The sequence below is a fragment of the Pteropus alecto genome, unplaced genomic scaffold (genome assembly GCF_000325575.1).
Source record: "Pteropus alecto unplaced genomic scaffold, ASM32557v1 scaffold311, whole genome shotgun sequence".
NCBI classification, from domain to species: Eukaryota; Metazoa; Chordata; class Mammalia; order Chiroptera; family Pteropodidae; genus Pteropus; species Pteropus alecto.
Window position 1 is genome coordinate 3,208,529 of NW_006431916.1, and position 17,748 is coordinate 3,226,276.

At 35.7% G+C, this 17,748-nt stretch overlaps 1 protein-coding gene and 1 pseudogene across 1 annotated transcript in view; both read right to left on the bottom strand.

The window, feature by feature from the left end:
- Positions 1–8,129: 8,129 nt before the first annotated feature.
- The window catches only part of OPA1 (OPA1, mitochondrial dynamin like GTPase), an 82,276-nt gene continuing 72,657 nt past the window's right edge, over positions 8,130–17,748 (bottom strand). Inside the window, 2 exon segments of the mRNA XM_006906170.3 lie at positions 8,130–11,136; positions 12,898–12,972. Of these exon segments, the coding sequence (XP_006906232.1) occupies positions 12,908–12,972 (65 nt within the window). The 3' untranslated portion in view covers positions 8,130–11,136; positions 12,898–12,907.
- On the bottom strand, positions 11,500–11,618 carry LOC112473731 (annotated as a pseudogene).

A 17,748-nucleotide genomic window follows, 5' to 3' on the forward strand; every position in this document is an offset into this window, starting at 1 on the left:
TCCTATGTGTCTGTCTGTTTTATGCAGCTATCAAAGTTCCTGTCACCAAAATCTGGGGGAAGGAACGGGTTTAATAGAGAAAGGGTCAGTTGTATTTTGGACAGGGGCACTATAAAGCGTCTCTGAGACTTGCAAGTAGATAGTTGGAGATGGGAGTTTGGAGCATGCTGAGAGGAATACGATAGAGATAGAGAGTTGAGAGTCACAAGTAGAAATGGCAGGGAGCTGGCCCTCCAGGGAGAATGTGTGATTGGGAAAAGTAGAGTGTTGAGAGAGAGCTCTAGTAAAGGCCAACATTTAGGAAGGTTTGCAAACAATACTGGCAATCAGCAGCCATTTGTTACTAGAAGTAAGATGAGGAGAAAGTGGTGTCATGAAAGTTCAGAAGGCACAGAAATAAGAGGAGAGAGAGAGAGAGAGAAAGAGACAGACAGAGAGACAGAGAGACAGAGAGACAGAGAGACAGAGAGAGAGAATTAAATGGCTTTAAGGAATCAAGCAAAATAAGTATACAAGTATTTGAGTGAATTAGGGGCATGGGAGGTCACTGGTAGCCTTAGTGAGGGGCCAGTTGGCAGAATGACAGTGGTGGTGGCAGCGAGGACGTGGTGGAGGGGGGCCCAGCTGGTAAAAGAAAATACCAGCTTGGCGCTAGCCGAGGAATGAATGGAGAATCATTTCTCTTTCCAGGGTCTTGGCTGTGAATGAAAGGAGTAATAGTGCATAGTTTACATCTATGTAGAGTTGACAGAAGATACCAATTTATTTTTTGAATCCTGGGATTCAAGGACATTTTAAGAGTTTATGTGCCTTATTTCCAGATAACTATATCCAGAGTACTCAGAGCACAGTAAGTTAAACTGACAGTATAAAATGAGAATGAAGGAAAACCCATTCAAATGAGAAAAATGTAAAAATAGCTAATGCAAGCAACCACACTGAATACTCTAAAATGCCAAAAATCCAAATTTCTTTATATACACACATAGTAGGGGAAGCATGGCCTTGTAGCAGGGCACTTAGTAAATAATAAGCCAATCCCCCTTCTGCCTGGCCAAGAACAGAAGTCATATTCACACAACTTGCACTGTGCCCTCTCTCAGGCAGCCAATCAATCATCTCTTTAAAAACCTACTTTGGTTTTTGGTCTCTGCCCTTCCCTGATCCCATGTCAATTAACACAGGCTCGTGTCCTGACTCCTGGGCAAGGAGGAGCTGCTGGATGTGAGCTGTCTCCCTGGCAGTCAGGGGTGCCCCGGGACAGGGCTGCCTGGTTCCCAAGGACTTGGGTGTGGTGAGGTGTGCCAATGAGCCAGCCAAGCTGCTTCTATTTGCAAACATTCCCGAGGAAGAAGGAACTCTCTTAGCAACAGCTCCCAAATGCCTGCCTTCTGAACTCACAACCTCTCAAACTTCTCTGACATCCTTTGCCAATGACACTTCTTCCCCACGCTTCCTACTGAGCAATGCAAGCCATTTATAGTTGAAAAATAATTTATAAATAGTGCAGTGGTTAAGTGCACAGACCAGGAACCAGGTTTCCAGGGTGGAAATCCCAGCTTTGCCACCTATAAGCTAAGCAAACTCTGACGACTTAAATAACTCAGAGCATTCATGATTTTTTTTGTTTTTTTTTGTTTTTGTTTTTGTTGTTTTTTAATCTGTAAAATGGGAAAAATAACAGTACCTATTGCTCAGGGTTGTGGAAATTAACAGCATTCATGTAGGTTAGGTACTTACAACAGTGTCTGACACATGATAAGCACTCAGTAAATGTTGCTATCATTATTTAGGATTCAAGAGAGAAATATCTTGTGTCTGGTTTGCAGACAAATATCAGAATGCTTTCTACTTAAAAGAGCATGAACCTGGAAAAGGTCTTGCCTGACTTAACTGGACTGGGAGGCATTTTCCTCGATTTCAGGAGGACATGTTTAGAGGCCACCTTTAATCAATGGCAGAAACTCATAGGCTTTTTGGGCTGGAAAAAACTTTGGGACTACCCAGCTCACTGTCCTTTCATGAATCTGGTTTGGAGAAGGAAGGGGCTCTAATAAGGTTATTTATCATGTGGGTGGTAGAGCATGATGCCTCTTTTGCTTCATAGTCCTAGACTGTGCTTTTGCCTTTCTAAAGGTACAACGTGCAGGCGCTCTGTCTGTGTGTGCATGTGATTACCTTTCCCTTCTCAGCAGCAGCCTTTGTCCTTGGTAGAATTTCTCCAAGAACGAACGACTGCTTTCTCTGAACCAAAGATGAACTATTTGTTACAAATCCAGAATAAACACACACACACACACACGCACACACACATTTAGTAGACAATTGACTCTTCTTTATGAAAAAGCACTCTTTAGTGAGATGAGTTTGTTCAAGCTGTGCAATGAATACAAATAATTGCTAAGATTCTGAGCTACCTCTTCCTCAGTAAACCTTAAAAATAGGATATGCTCTGAATATTAGGAATTCACTTAAAATGTGTAAAATTGGCACGACAAATGCCATTTCCCCCGCTTAAGTTTGCAAGTGCCACTTTTGGAACTTGAAAAAGTTTGATGTTTGGAACAAAAGACTTTAATATATGTGCAGGGTTTTCTCTTGGCACCGACTGATCCATTGCGCTGGAAGTGGTGTCTACAGTTATCCTTTTTTGAATATACACACTTTTTTGCCAAGCTTCTCACAAAAAGGAGCTGCCATCTCAGGATAGTTGAGCGTGTAAGGGAAGTGGACTGTTAGCACACGGCCAGCCCATTCAATGCCTGCTCTTTTTTTGTAGGCCCTGCACTCAAACCTACATGGGATCTCAGCTCTGCCAACTAGCTGGCCTTGGAACTTCAGGCAACCTCTCTGAGCTGGAGTTGACTTGCTGGTAAAATGATGACTCCTGGTTTACGAGGTTGTAAGAATAAGTAAGGTAATATATGTAAAGTGCCTGGAATACAGTTGGCATTTTACAAATGAGAGTCCTCCTTCGGTCTAGCCTCGTCATAAGTGAAGTTAAAGTTCTATGCATCTAAACGAAGCTAAAAATCTATGCATCTCTAAATAACCAGAAGTCAAGTTATTTTCAGAAGTACTTAGCTGTTTTGTCAAACCCTTTGAGGCCAGAGTGAACAGAAGCTGCAGGTTAAACCAGAGGTTTCAAATGGTGACTTGCGGGCGGGTGGAGGTGGTTATAGATGTTCTGCCTGACTCGCACTGCTTAAGAATTCAAAAATTTAAAAAGTCTCACACATTGTTCTGCCTGACTCACACTGCTTAAGAATTCAAAAATTTAAAAGGAGGTACATTTTATATGAATATCCAGATCCTCAACTTCCTTCCTCTCTCTCTCTCTCTCTCTCTCTTTCTCTCTCTCTCTCTCTCTCCCTCTCTCTCTCTCTCTCTCTTCTTTCTCTCTCCCTCCCTCTTCTTTCTCTCTCTCCCAGTCATTGAACAAATTACTTTTTTCTGGGCCTCTTTTCTTCTTTTTGGCAAAACAAGAGAGATATCCCTGTTCTAAAACTATAGTTCGCTTTCTAGATAAACAAAGTAAATCCAAGGGTAAAAATTATTTAACTCCTCTAGGAATCATATCATACTCTATGTAGGTAGTAGGCAGCTTTAAAAATATTTCAGAATATATTTAACTGATTGCAGTAAAGATTATCCAGTATAAAAGCCACGGTAGTTCAGAAAGAGGAAAATATTTTTGAAAGGAAGAACTACTCTATCTTATTCATACGGGAAGGTTTAAGCTTCCCACGACCAGACGATGAACATGCAGACGTGCCGCGTACCCATCTGCTCTAGAAATTTCCCTGTTGCCACGTTCTCATCTTGTCGTTTGAGAAGCTGAACAGGCCACGCCTTGTCCGTGGAGGCTTTCTGCTCGGCTGGCTTCAGACAAAGTTACCATTAACTCCCCAACCTGCAAGAAAATTATTTGACACAAAGGACTCCAAAAAGTCCTCCTCTCCCCCTACAAGCCTGCAAACAAATGGTACAGGAATGAGGTCAGAAAGGAATCCCCCGCCCACCAGGCCTCTGAATTCATTTACCTACCTCAGAGCCCATTCAGAGGAAGGGGTGGGACCGGGAACAAGAGATGCGAGGAGGCCAAGTGGAGTTTGGGGGTCGAGCGCTACATTACAGGATTTGACAGGCCTTTGCCTGCCTTCAGCTTCTTTGTGTCTCGCACATAATAGAGAAACACAAACTGAGCAGCACACGATCTGCGGTTACACCCTAGGACAGAGCACACTCTTTGCAAATGCTAATAGTATTGTAGCATCCTGTCACCCGGGAACACAAAAAAGGATGTTGATTTTCACATGAACCAGAACAGGCCCATTGTACACAAGTTTGTGACCGACTTGTAGTATCTGCACATCAAAAGCCCAGCCAATCATAGGGTACACAGCTGGCGAACCCACTGACTGGGGCGCCCAACGGAGAGAATGTGGAGATCCAAATGCCTACCTAGTCCATCCATAGGGTGACAATACACAGTACTTTGGATGTGAATGGAACTACATTCTCACAGTTGGTTCAGCTACGACCATAGCAATTAGTATAATTAGCAAGAACATTAATGTCTCAGATATTTAAAAAGAGAAATCTGAATGTATGAAAATGATGGCAGCTTTGTGCTACTGCTGAGAGCCTCTGATAGGGTAGAGGCAGAAAAGGGCAGGGAGCCATATTTGGATGGTCTGATACATGAAAAGATAAACTCATGAGAATGTTGGCTGGAAAGTATCTAGGAACTCGCAGGGCCAGAAAATTAAAGTATATATATGATATTCCTGAAAAAAAATTCAGTCAAAATTGAAAAGGCTTCCGCTAATAGCTTTCAAGTGTTAAATTTATTAGAAACAAACAGGCAATCGAAATCTGGGGAAAAAATAATCAAGGTGTTAAACATGGGGTAAAAATAATTCTGTATCTTAATAATGGGCTACTCAAAAAGATTAGAGAATCTGCATAGATAAGATGGATAGGTTGAGGGAAAATGACAAAGTCATCATTCTTACTACTGAGACCTAAGGTCTGGGGTAGATGTGAGGTTAGAGCCCTCTGAATCGCAACATCGCCTAGTCCTCCAGGGCCCTATAAGGAACCACACATCTCTGTTGATATTTCCATTCTTGTGATGCAACAACAGCCTCATATAGTTAGAAAAAACCATCCTGGACCATTTCTGTAAAGTTAGCTCATTGTGCATTTTCTAAGTGTATCGGTGCCCTAATGTACTCCTATTTTCATAAATAGATTTATTTTCCTACAAGTATTTTTGAGAGAAAGCATATTTTGTAACTTATCTAAGCTTACGACTGGACTTGATTTCAAATTTAGACTTTGCTATGTACTGGAATGACCTGGACAAGTTACTTAAAACTTTTCTGAGCCTATTTCCTCATCTGTAAAATGGAAATAACACACCCCGTGATAATGGATGCAAAACACGAGATAAACTGGTTCCTTAGCTCTAGATTCAAGTCCTTAACTTCAACATTTAAAAGGAAAACCCAAAAGATTCATGGGATCCTTGGCAAGATAGGATACTGACCATTAAAAAGGCTTCAGTGGAGGGGTAGGGCACAGGTGGATCCCCAAATGCTAATGGCTAGTGACAGTATACTTCTTTGAATCTTGCTAAAACCTTTGTAATGGGCTCTTAGTTCCGTGTGTTACTATCCCTGGAATGGCTGTGGACTGACACATCTCGCTGTCCCTTTTCTTCCACACACGTCCTCCTCCTGTTAGTATTGCTCATGGCGGCTAGGAGGTGGGTCCACCATTGTCACTGGGGGCATGCTGTGTTAGGGCACAGGTTAGGTGACTTCTGGTTTTTGATATAAATTGATTGTAGGAAAACATTATTTACATTTGGCACCTGGAACATCACTGACTGCAAGTGTGAAAGCTTTCAACTTAAGCCCTCTAGATAATTACATTTCTTAACAGAGAAATAGTAACCATTGCATTTTGTTAACGATATATGACTACTTGTCATATATGACTACTTGTATGGAAGAGAGAGATTAAAAACAAAAATGAACCACAAACTAAGGGAGCAGAAAAACGAATAGGTTCTACCTTAAAGAGGTAAATTAATTTTAATATTTTCTGGCAGCAGAACCAAAAATCAGGTAAGGTCTTGAGTTCTCTTTGACGAAAGGAAAGTATCATATGTATTTGTCTCGAGTGGGAAACTTTGCTGGCACTGAATTACCTAGTAATCCTTTCTTTAATAAACTTAAGTGATAACAGATATGTTATTAGGTTTTACTTCTGCAAAAGATACTGTGTATTTTCGTCAAATAGGTGCAACATATAGTATTTGTCTATGAAAGCCAAAGGCATGATATTAGATAAATTAAGAGGCAGGTAAAGGCAAGTAGTCCTGGCAGTATCACTTTCTGATGATTTGGCCTAATTCTCAGATAAATTTTAGGAAAGCAAGAAGATGGAGTTAACCTATTCCCTGCATACTTTCTCACAAATGCGAGCGATCTTACAGTTTTGGCAAGTGCCAGATCATGTAAACCATGACCATATTTTCTGACAAGTGGATAAAATTCTAATTTCTATGTTGTTGCTGTGTGATTTAGTCACTCCAAGAGTAAGCAGAATGGACATTCTATTTTGAACATTAAGAAGTGTCACTTTCAAAAATGACTTTTTAAATTTTCTCAAATACTTGAATAGGAACCAGGATACACCTGGGTTAATTAGTTAAAAATAAAACAAAACAAATAACAAGAATTCTTTACCATAAAGAATGAATGATTTAAAAACAGTAAAAAGTTGGTTATTTCCTCATCAGGGATTTGACCCCAAATGAACCTCAAAACTGGTTCTACAGAATGAACATAACTCACAAGAAGCCTTTCAGAGAGCAATCATATACATACAGGCAATTTTCAAGCTGGTAACTCAAATATGTCATTTCAAGATAGATTTAACCCCATGTTTTATGACACACGTTTTTCTTACTCTATAAAACTGTCTTCTACAAAGATTACTCACATTTAAACTTTCTTGCTTTTTAATCTTTGACAATTTTTGTCATAATTACTTAAAAGTTACTTTTCAGCCTTCTATATCAGCTTAGTCTAATGTGCAGAAAATGACTTAGTTATCACAAATTGGGTATGCTTATTTTAAAATACATTTTGTAATATAAGTGAATAATATAGATGTATCATTTACAAGTACATGGCTAGCTACCTCACTTTGATAGAGATATTAATTCTTCAATTGGAAATATTAGAAGACAACAGATAAATTACTCTACTAAATTTTCAGGAAGTAAATTCTTCAAACTTTTTATATAGATGAAAATTTTAGACTTGAATTGCACAAAAGGGGAATTTAATTTAAAATACAACCACTTTTCGTGTCTCACACCAGAATTGGTCTGTTAAGACTGATAAGTGAAATGAATGCAAATAAGATTGAAACATGTTATTCCTATAAATCTTCTAAAGGAATTGAAAGACTTGTCTCGACATTTATTCACCAAAAATATAGCATATATCAGCTACTGTGTACTACTTATTGAAGCAACCATGACTTTGTGAGTCTTTTCTTAGTTTTGACTTTAGCCAACTAATAAGAATCCTGAAGGCACATCTACATTCTGCCTTATTTTACACATTGATCAACAAATATTTAATAAGCATCATTTATGAGCAAAATTCTGGGAGGAATAAAAATGAGAAATGAGAGTTCATAATCCAGGTGGTAGGCAGAATCACGTGATCTTTAAGGTAACTTCCAGTTTTAAGACTTAGTTACGACTTTTTAGTAAGCCTCATTTATGACGGGACATATTGGCATCACTGATAAAAATGATGGCCATGGTAGCAAAATGTAATTAAAAAACATTTTTTGCATATTTTAGCAAAGAAAATATCAAAATATTTTGACAAGTATGAAGGCATGAAAAGAAAGCATTGTTTGACCATGGATAACAACTGTGAAGTGTGAAGCATGTGAAATTAAAGCATTTGGAGAAGAGACACAGTAAGCGGCTGGTTAGACCTGAATCTGGTTATACCGTGGGGTCAAATTATGACTGTAGGTGCAGAGGTCTCTCTCTTTCTCCCTCATGAAAACAGAGAAAACTTAAAAGATGCTCTCTTTATAGAATATTTTTAATTACTCATCTACGCAAATGACCTTAGATCAAGCACAGGCAAAATATAAATTGCAATAACATCATGTAGTGTGAAGGTTTTTAAAAATAATACAAAGTTCACTCAGTGCACAAGTAAAAACAAGGTTATTTAAAATATTTAAACATAGCCATGATTGTTCAAAAGGTAAGCATATTTGTAAGCACATTTCCATACTGCTAAAGTATCTGAAACTACAGCATATACCAGCTTAGAGATTGAGATAAAAAGCATTACTTTGATCCCTTTTATCAGAAAACTCAAATACCGTATTTCCTTTCGCAGATAAATCAATCTAATATAAATAAATATAAAATTATTTACTAATTAAGGAATTTATTTTTTAAATCTACACTTTGAATCTTATCATTTGTAAAGTTCCCAAACTATAAGGTTAGGAAACACCACTCTGCAATGTTCCCTACTCACTTTTACCTTATTCGTAATTTGCATTTGGAGGATAAACTATTTGTGGGAAGAAGTCTGTTAAAGTCTGGAAATGGTAATTCAAAGAGAATATAATTAAGCTACTAAAAAAGGCTGATTGCTCCCCTATAAGTATAGATCCATTGGTTCAGCCATGAAGTAGCGAGAACTTGTTTCTTATTGCGCACTGCCTACACATATCGATTTTAAAATTGATACCCTAACAAAGTAAATTTTAGATATAATTTATTTATAGTTGTTCAGTCTTCCAAATAGAGCTTTGTTCACTCTAGTCTTTGCAAATCCTGACATGAAAAACAAATGACTCCTTGTCTAGTTAAAATTTAACTTCTATATATTGAATTTCTGAAGTGATGTATTTAAATTCGAATCATTTGTAATTTTTGAACTACAAACACAGCACATGGGGTTTACTGTTGAAAATGTGAATTTTGTTTTTTCTTTTAGTAACATCTGCATTTAATAAAGACCTAGCTTTCAAGGGGAAAAAAAAAGGCATGCTTAGTATGAGATCAGTGAAAAAAAAATTTATCCACAAGAGATGTCCTATTACTGAGGAGATAGGGGAAATGTCTGGACTCTTACATGGGATTTTAAATAACATTTTAATGTATTTATATATTTAAATTACAAACACTGATCTCAAAGAAATAAAGACACCCTACTCCACTTTAAGTTTATACAAAGGGACGTGATAAAAGTACTGACTTAACATCAGCCTTTTGCTTGGGAGAAATCTGTAGAAATGCAGTTGAGGGCATTTTTTCCTATCTAGAGCTCACAGAAATAAACAAATACGGTCCTATCCCTTTTTCGATTTAGAAATAGGTTTTCAGTTTTAAAGTGGTTTTTACAACTACAAAGAGATAATTGCATGATGTCTGCTTCAGTGAAGGGGTTGGTTTACCTACTAGCCAGCACAGGTTAGAAGGAGTTAACCAGAGAGTTCATCTCTTAATCTTTGTACAGAACCCAGGGCTCTACTTCCTTTCTGTTCATCCACTATCCCTGGATCTAAAACACACAGGAAATGTTCATGAGTGCTCATCTACCAAATTACAATGTGTACTGCTACCAGCTGCTGAAAGCTGGATCTGCTTTTCATAACAAACTGTATAAAATAAATATTTACTGGTCTTAATTTCTGAACTATTTTGTGATATTCTTCGACCTTGCATATTAAGTGTCAGATCTTGAGAGAGATCACATGAAGATCTCTCTTTGTATTGACGTTAAATTTTTAAAAAAGTGGGAAAGGAACTGTTATCCAAACATAATTCCAAGAAAATTATAAAATTAAATAAACTGTAACATAAAAACTGTCACACAATGTGCATTTTTATTAGAATGATAAAAGCTTAATGAAATGACGGCAAAGAGCAGAGTTAAATGAGAAAGACGTTTTAAGTCAAAAATGGCACATTTCTTTGCTTTAAAGTCCTTTAGCCAATAAAAAAATATTATATACAACATGAAAATGAAGTGAGAGTACCACCGTAATTGAACTGCAATAAATTAAACTTTATATTTTCTTTAGATGTTCAGCTAAGAGGGGGATGGTCAACATTATTCTAATTGTTGAAATAATTTCTATTTAAAATACAGTCTTATGAAAGGAAGTCTTTTTCTGATACCTAGTTGAAATGTTTGACGATAATTTAAATGTAATTAGTCAATTGATTATTCTTAATCTTCCTTCTTCTGTTTCACAATCCAATAGCTCTGTCAACAGGTACAAAACATTGTTAACAGAAAGCCTAGCTTAAGTATACAATGTCCAAAATGAATGAATTTCAAATGGACACAGAGAGTACAAAAACATCAACTGAATCAAATAGGTAAGCTGCCAGTGACTTAGCTTCTAAGGCAACTCTATAAGCTATCAACGGAGGGCTGAAATCTCTTTCACTGAATACACGCAGAATTGTTGTAATCCAAATTATCCTATTTGAGGGGTTCTTTTGTTAACTAGTTTTCTTTCACATGATGAATATAAATTGAATTATCATGGTCAAAGAGTTTCTGGATATAGAACATTACAGATACGGACAACAACTTAGCAGGTCACCATCATTTTATATACAGTTGATAGCTTTTAGAAAATTGCTGTAAGTTTTATTTCAGAACACTTAGCATTCTTTTTCTGGAAAAGAAACTGAGGTGGAGTAACATCGGCTAATGAATTCGTTGAACTAGAGCCACCACAAGTGAGACAACAAGCAGGCGAGCAAGTTTCTTATCTTTAAGGACTAAACCTAATGGTCGTACAACTTACATTAACCCAATTTGTCACTTCAGTACAATAAAATAGGATGTTAATGCCATTTCCCCTGTTCTTCCATTCAAAAGGCAGCTGCTAGTTAAAGTGCCTCTAACACACATAAATTAAATTATTTTTATCCCATGACTTTATTTCATGTTTAGAAAGGTAGAATAGCAGAAGAAAAAAAGGAAGGACAAAAGACTTCGGAGTTTTCTTTCTTCAGATGTATGCAGAGGTAATGACATTATGAGTAGGATTCTGTGAAAATAAGCACATTTGATAAATTTTAAGTCAAGGGAGACAATATTGCATGATCATAAAAACACTGAAGCTTAATTACTTAAGTTTGCTAGTTTTATTAAGCTTTAAATATCACCTACCATCATATAACATGATTTTATCAAACACGATATATGAATTAAAAAAATACTGAAATTAATTTCTTAGAGAAAAAAAGTAAAAATAGTATATTAAAACTGATCAGTAGAAGGAATCTTTGTATGACTGTGTTGGGTATAAACAATTTCGACCAAGTATCTGAATTAGTTACTTAAAAGTATCAGGCTGAGGAATGCTACACATATTACAACTATCACTGAGAAACTATTCTTTTTTTTTTTATGCCTACAGCACCAGGTCTTCCTAGGTGGGCTCCCATCCAAGTACTAACCAGGCCCGATCCTGCTTAGCTTCTGAGATCAGATGAGATTGGGCACGTTCAGGGTGGCATGGCTGTAGACGAGAAACTATTCTTTAAGATGCTTGGTAACTTTTATAAATGGTCAGAATGAAGCAAGGCTACCATTTTGCCAGATTTATTATTTAAATGGATTTGCAAGGTACATTTAAAAGATCATCTGTCCACTTCATAGATATTTGTAACAGTTCACAGTCATAAATCCCAAGGGATGAAAAGGGCCTTGGAGACTACAGACAAGTAGGGAACAGAGAAAGTTGGGATGGTTTCCCTGTACACAACTACCATCCCCACCTGGCTGCCCTTGGGACAGAACCAGTTTGGACTGCCCTGGCTGCACTTGGGACAGATACTCTGGCAGAAAAAGGCTTGTTCTCAGCAACAACGGTAACTCCAGATGTCAAAGTAACCTGCTTAGGGAAGTGACACTGACTATTGTATAAAACACTGGCTAGCTTTGGGCTTCCTCATTTCATTAAAAAGATATGTTGCTGTATTTTTATTAGGGTTTCTGTGACATCATGCTTCCCAACTCCCACCCATCCCCGCAAAAAAAGACATGTGTAAACAAAAATATCAAGTGAATTCTGGTGCTGCAGTGGAGAATCTCCAAATCAAGAAGGCTCTCAAACGTTGATCTCTAAAATTAACTACTGATAGTAAATGATGAGGAAGCAAATGAACTACTCATTATAATTCTTCAGCAATAATTAATAATCGACTATGCTACTAAGAAAAGTCTTTGAATATACAATATTTAATTGGGAACATGCTTCTAATGCCAGACTACAAAATTAGACAAGAGAATCCACACATTCAGAAGAGTACTATATTCTAAGGCTATCTAAGTTACTTTAAACAGGAAAAAGGTTTATCTAAATGTTTTTAAATAAATATAAGAGAGTAAGATAAAGAACTAGTAAAAGTTTTAGTCAAGCCAAATAAAAAGCTTTGCAAGTTAACATACACATAATTATCCATCAAATATGAACAACGAGGAATACAATAATGAGAGCTATAGTTCCATTCTTTACATGCAGAAAATTTGAGCCATGTGCATTATTATAAAATATCTTTGTTTGTTCATTTCTGTTCCGTTCAAAATGAGTTCTAGAAGATATTTTTTGTTCAGCCAAAAAGCAATCAAGTTATTCAAAGAAACATATATGGAATTCAGAATCTAGTTTCAGAGATTACTGCCATTAAAATTATTATTAAAGAACAAACAGGATATAGTCAAGGAAAATAAACTGTTAAAATAAGTTTAAAATATAAATTTTGCGTCTAATCAGTACCAACGCAGAAAGAAGAGTTTTACTCACTTATTTCAATTTATTTCTCCTGATGAAGAGCTTCAATAAAAGCATCAAGTTTTTCTTGAATTTCTCTAACTTTCTCTGTAGAGATAAAAAGAGATAAATTAAAACCAAATTTATTTTTCAAAGGCATCACAAATCATAGGAAATAATTATTTTATTCAGTAAATGGTTTGGGATACCGGGAAAAGGGGAAAAAAGTACCTTAGCATCGCAGACCAACTATATCCAGATAAAGTTTAAATGAATTGTAGTAGCTCTTTTTTTGGAAAGGAGAGGAGGACAGGGTTTATGAAAGACACTTTTGAAATTCTAATAAAAGTTATGAAATCTTACACAGAAAAGTGAACATATAAATATGTATACTATTATGTATAGAATTTTGAGTTCTTAGAGTCTTTGGGGTCCAACCTAGGAGTCAGTAATATCTGGAATAGAGGCAAATATAAAATAATGCAATCGTTTTTAAAAATGAAAAGAGAATACAGGTGAGTATTTAAACTGTCGACTAGGAAATGATTTTCTAGGTATAAAGTAATGGAAAGAGTTACAAAGGAAGAGATCAGTCAATATGACCATATTAAAATGTATACCTTTTACAGCAAAATGTCCTAAAATTAAAAGACAAAAGAATTTGTAGGAAATATTTGTAACAAACATGAAAAGGGCAGTAAGACTTTAAAAATACATATAAAAATGTACGTTTCTAGCTATGAATGAAGAAAGGAAGGTTTAAAAACACCAGAGCCACTGAAGACAGATTTATATTATTTTATTTGATTTTAGGTTTTCAAATTTAATAAAATCTGTAATTTCTCTCTGAAATGTAAAGATTTCCTTCACAAATGCAAACTACTCACTGTACATATCAATCTCCCAGTATTAAAAATGGAAAAGTCATGATTTATTCTATTTCATTGCTAACTTACTCATGCAACTTTTATTTTAAAATACAAGTTATTGTAAAAACAGTAACAAATATTCTTGTCCTTTTAACACAATTTAACCTCTTAGTAGGAATTAACAATTGAAGTGACTGTTTCAAACCTACTGATCAAGATGGAAAATTACAAAGCATTCTACTTTATATCTATAGAAAAGACACATAAGATGCGTTAATATTCAACATTTATATTTTTTTACATTTAAAAATAAATAATTGGCAATTAAAGATATAAGTATTCTTTTTTACCAGTGAGGCAGCACTTGTAATGATTAGCCAATGAAAGGAAGAACTGTTCTTTTTATGGCTTCTTAGCATTACAGGAACTCAACAAAGCCTATCATGGCTACATATAAAGAACATAATATCTTCACATTCTTTTTCCAGTAATTTAATAATTCTAATTCTTGGTATTTTGAGATTAACACAAAATCTATAGAAAAATAAACTCCATTGTTTTAATCAAACTATTCACTGAAAAAATATGTAATAGTTTCGCAAAGGCAGCATTAACTCTTTATAAATAAAGTTAAACTAGACAAACTAGAAAAAATAATCCCAACCCATCTCTTGGAAGTTTAGTCTATATTTTTTGTTAGTCTGTATATTTTTAACCAGCAGTCAAACCAGCAAACATTCTTCCTTTCTCAAAATAATGCCACATTTTTATTTTTAAAATTAATTCATTCAGTTGCTTAGAAACAGCTTCACCTATTTTTTCTTCAATGAATATTAAAAGTTCCACATTGTGCTGTTCATCAGTTGAAGAATTTAAAAACATGGGGGGAGGGGAGGGCAGAAGAAAAGAGTTTTGTAAATTGTCTTATAGAATTTTGGAAATATATGGGGTCTTTAAAAAATCATCTAGTTTAAATAGCACAACACATGGAAATTTAAAACAGGTGTTTAGAGCCTCAGCAGCCCCTCTAAATATTCATTGGGAACTATTTCTACTTGGGAAAGCCATACTGTATGAAGAGAGGAAATCTGATTCTATTTGTTCCATGATCTGAGGACAATCAGGCAGCTGCAGGGCCAGCTCCATCCATTCTTTTGCCCTGTCAATGACCTCCATCCTCAGGGGACAGACTATCTGTGAGCGGGTGGTACAGTAGCATCACTCACAAGAGACGGGTCTGAGTCAGATCTATTTGTATTGAAAGAGACTGAGAACCACTCTGATGCAGGTGTCTAACTGTGGGTTCTAAATCAAATTCAAATTCTTCTAAAATTAAAGATAAGCTATGTTTTTTTCCTAAATGAAAGTAAAAGGAGTATTCGACTTTTATATAAAAACCGTAGAATAAAAAATTTCCCTTAAAAAGCTGTTTTCACAAATATTAGACAAGTACAATATCAGGACACTATACCACCATGCCCTGAAACCTCAAGAATAACATAAAGGGCAGTTAAGAAAGTTCTAGGAAGTAATGGGGGGAGAGAGAAGAGAAGTAAATGTTAAAAGAAAAAAGAATTGTGATAAATGTATCCTTTTAACACTAAAAAAAAAATTCATTTCTTTGTTCTTTCCTTCACTTACACAATGTACTTAATGGAGTGACATGGGGACACAGATGATATCCTGCTCTTGAGAAGAATTCTTTGCTTACTCTGTATCTCGTTCTAAGTCTATGAAGTTTTGGGTGATTTTGAATCTCATATGTCATTTGGTCCTCATACAATTCTGCAGGTATCAGTACCAAAGATGAAGATATTAAGCCTGGAGAGTCAGCCTTGTACACATTCCTCTGGTTCAGAAACACACATTAGATCTGCCAGATCTAATGTTTGTTACTCTAAATGATAATGAAACAAATGCTATTATTTCAAGTGTATAAGTATTACCTTTATATGAAATAAGACATACTTTGGTAAAAATTAGGAATAGAATAGTTACTGAGCACCTCTTAAGTAGTTCTGTGCCTAGAGATGACTAAAAAATGTACAATACATTATCATCCTCTGATGAAGATTACTACTTCTTCAGATCTATATACATTTGGAGAAACCCTTGAGAACAATATGAGTATGAAAACTGACAAAAAAATGTTCAGTGTCTTCAGTGTCAACAATTTCTGACTCACCATACTCAATAAATATTTGATAAATGATAAATGATGTTCCCCCCAAAATAGCATAGAAAATAAGGGCTGAAGGTTATCAAGAAAACAAAACTTGACAGGCTTCTTGGCTGTTATACCAGAGACCAAGAGGGCAGAAGGCAGGGCCACAAGAGCTGGAGCAAGTCTGGGAACAAGAGGCAAGGGTACACAGAGACAATGGAGATCAAGGCATGCTGGTGGGTCACCTGAGCAACATAAGTAGCATGAAAAAGAGAATCCTTAGGTCGCAAAACACAATACAAGTGGAAAAACAAACTTGAACTTAATTACTGCACCTTATTAAGAAGGCTAAAATATGCTGACTACACACACACACACACACACACACACACACACACACACACACACACACACACACACACACACACTCAGCTTTAGAAAGGAAGCTGATTTCAGGCTTTGCAAGGAAGCTATAGTACAAGTAATATGCAGCATTATTTCCCATATTTGAATCCACTTATTTTAAATTTTGATTAAGTTTTCAGCACTTTTTTTTTTATCCTTACTATGCTATCTGGTTGCATGGAAAACTGAATGTTAGCAACTAAAACCCTTTCTGATCCTTCCAAATTAATGTCTCAGTATTAACAGTGTTTTCGAATCCCCCAATCTTATTGAATTTAGCTATTTTATCATTAGAAATTACTTTCCTGCAGAAATGTGTATACATATCACCATGATTAACTATAAAGCAAACTCCTTTTTATTAACTATTTACATTAAATATTTATAGAGAATTCTTATAAATTTGTGATCTACTTGATTAATTAAACCAACTCAGGAAAGGATTAACAAACTGCTATTTCAGTTGTACTGAAATAGTCAATTTTACATGTAGTGAATACTGAGTCTACTTTCTATTTATCCAATGTTTACTTAAAAGATGAACTATTTCAAACATCAATTCATTGTGCTTCTTGATTGAGTCATGAATATTCCCATAATCCCCAACTCATAAACCATCAGTCTCAGTGAATGAAGTTCCTTCTCTTTTTTCCTTCAGATGACTTGACATCCATTCATGTTTTGAGTCTCTTTATCTCCACATGAAATGATACTGCTACTCTCAAATTCTTTTTGAGTCTTCTGATACTCACTCTAAAAGTCTCAAATATAGACTAATCTGTAATTAGGTTTTGAATACACTGTGAATAGCAAAAGGCCAAACTTGGGAGAAGGTTCGCTTTAGTAGTTAATAACAGTTTAGACAGGAACAAAGAATCGCACACAAAACACTACTACATGCACTGAAATAAATAAACCTTTTACAACTTTTGATGTTTTTAAAGAAAGCATGAAGAAACAAGCCGCAAACTTACTGATGCAGTGTATTTTAAGCAAACCACACATCCAAAGACCCCAATGTGCCTTAACAGAAATGTTTACAACATGCTGCACACATACTTTGTACCAAGCTTGAGGAAACCTTACAGGTGAGATTCTGCTGTAAAAAGCTGCTCGCTAAAGGGCTGAAAATTAAAGAAGCACTTATTATAAAATACTGTTGTTGTTGAAAAGGCTTGCTTTTTATTAGACAATTATGCTCCAAGTCTTCTTTAGAAGTTCAGTATTAAAAGAATCATCTAGGGTACAGGGAAACAAGAAAAGAAAAGCATCAAAAAAAGGTGAATGAGACCAGATTCAAGTTTATTAAACTACACTCAAAATATTAGATTTAGCACAAGAAAAAAGGTACACTTTTTACAGTTAAGGAAAGGAAGAAAAGAGATTGTCAAAGGTGTATAACTAAATCTAACACCTATCTTCTGAATCTTGGCCCTGTAATTTTTT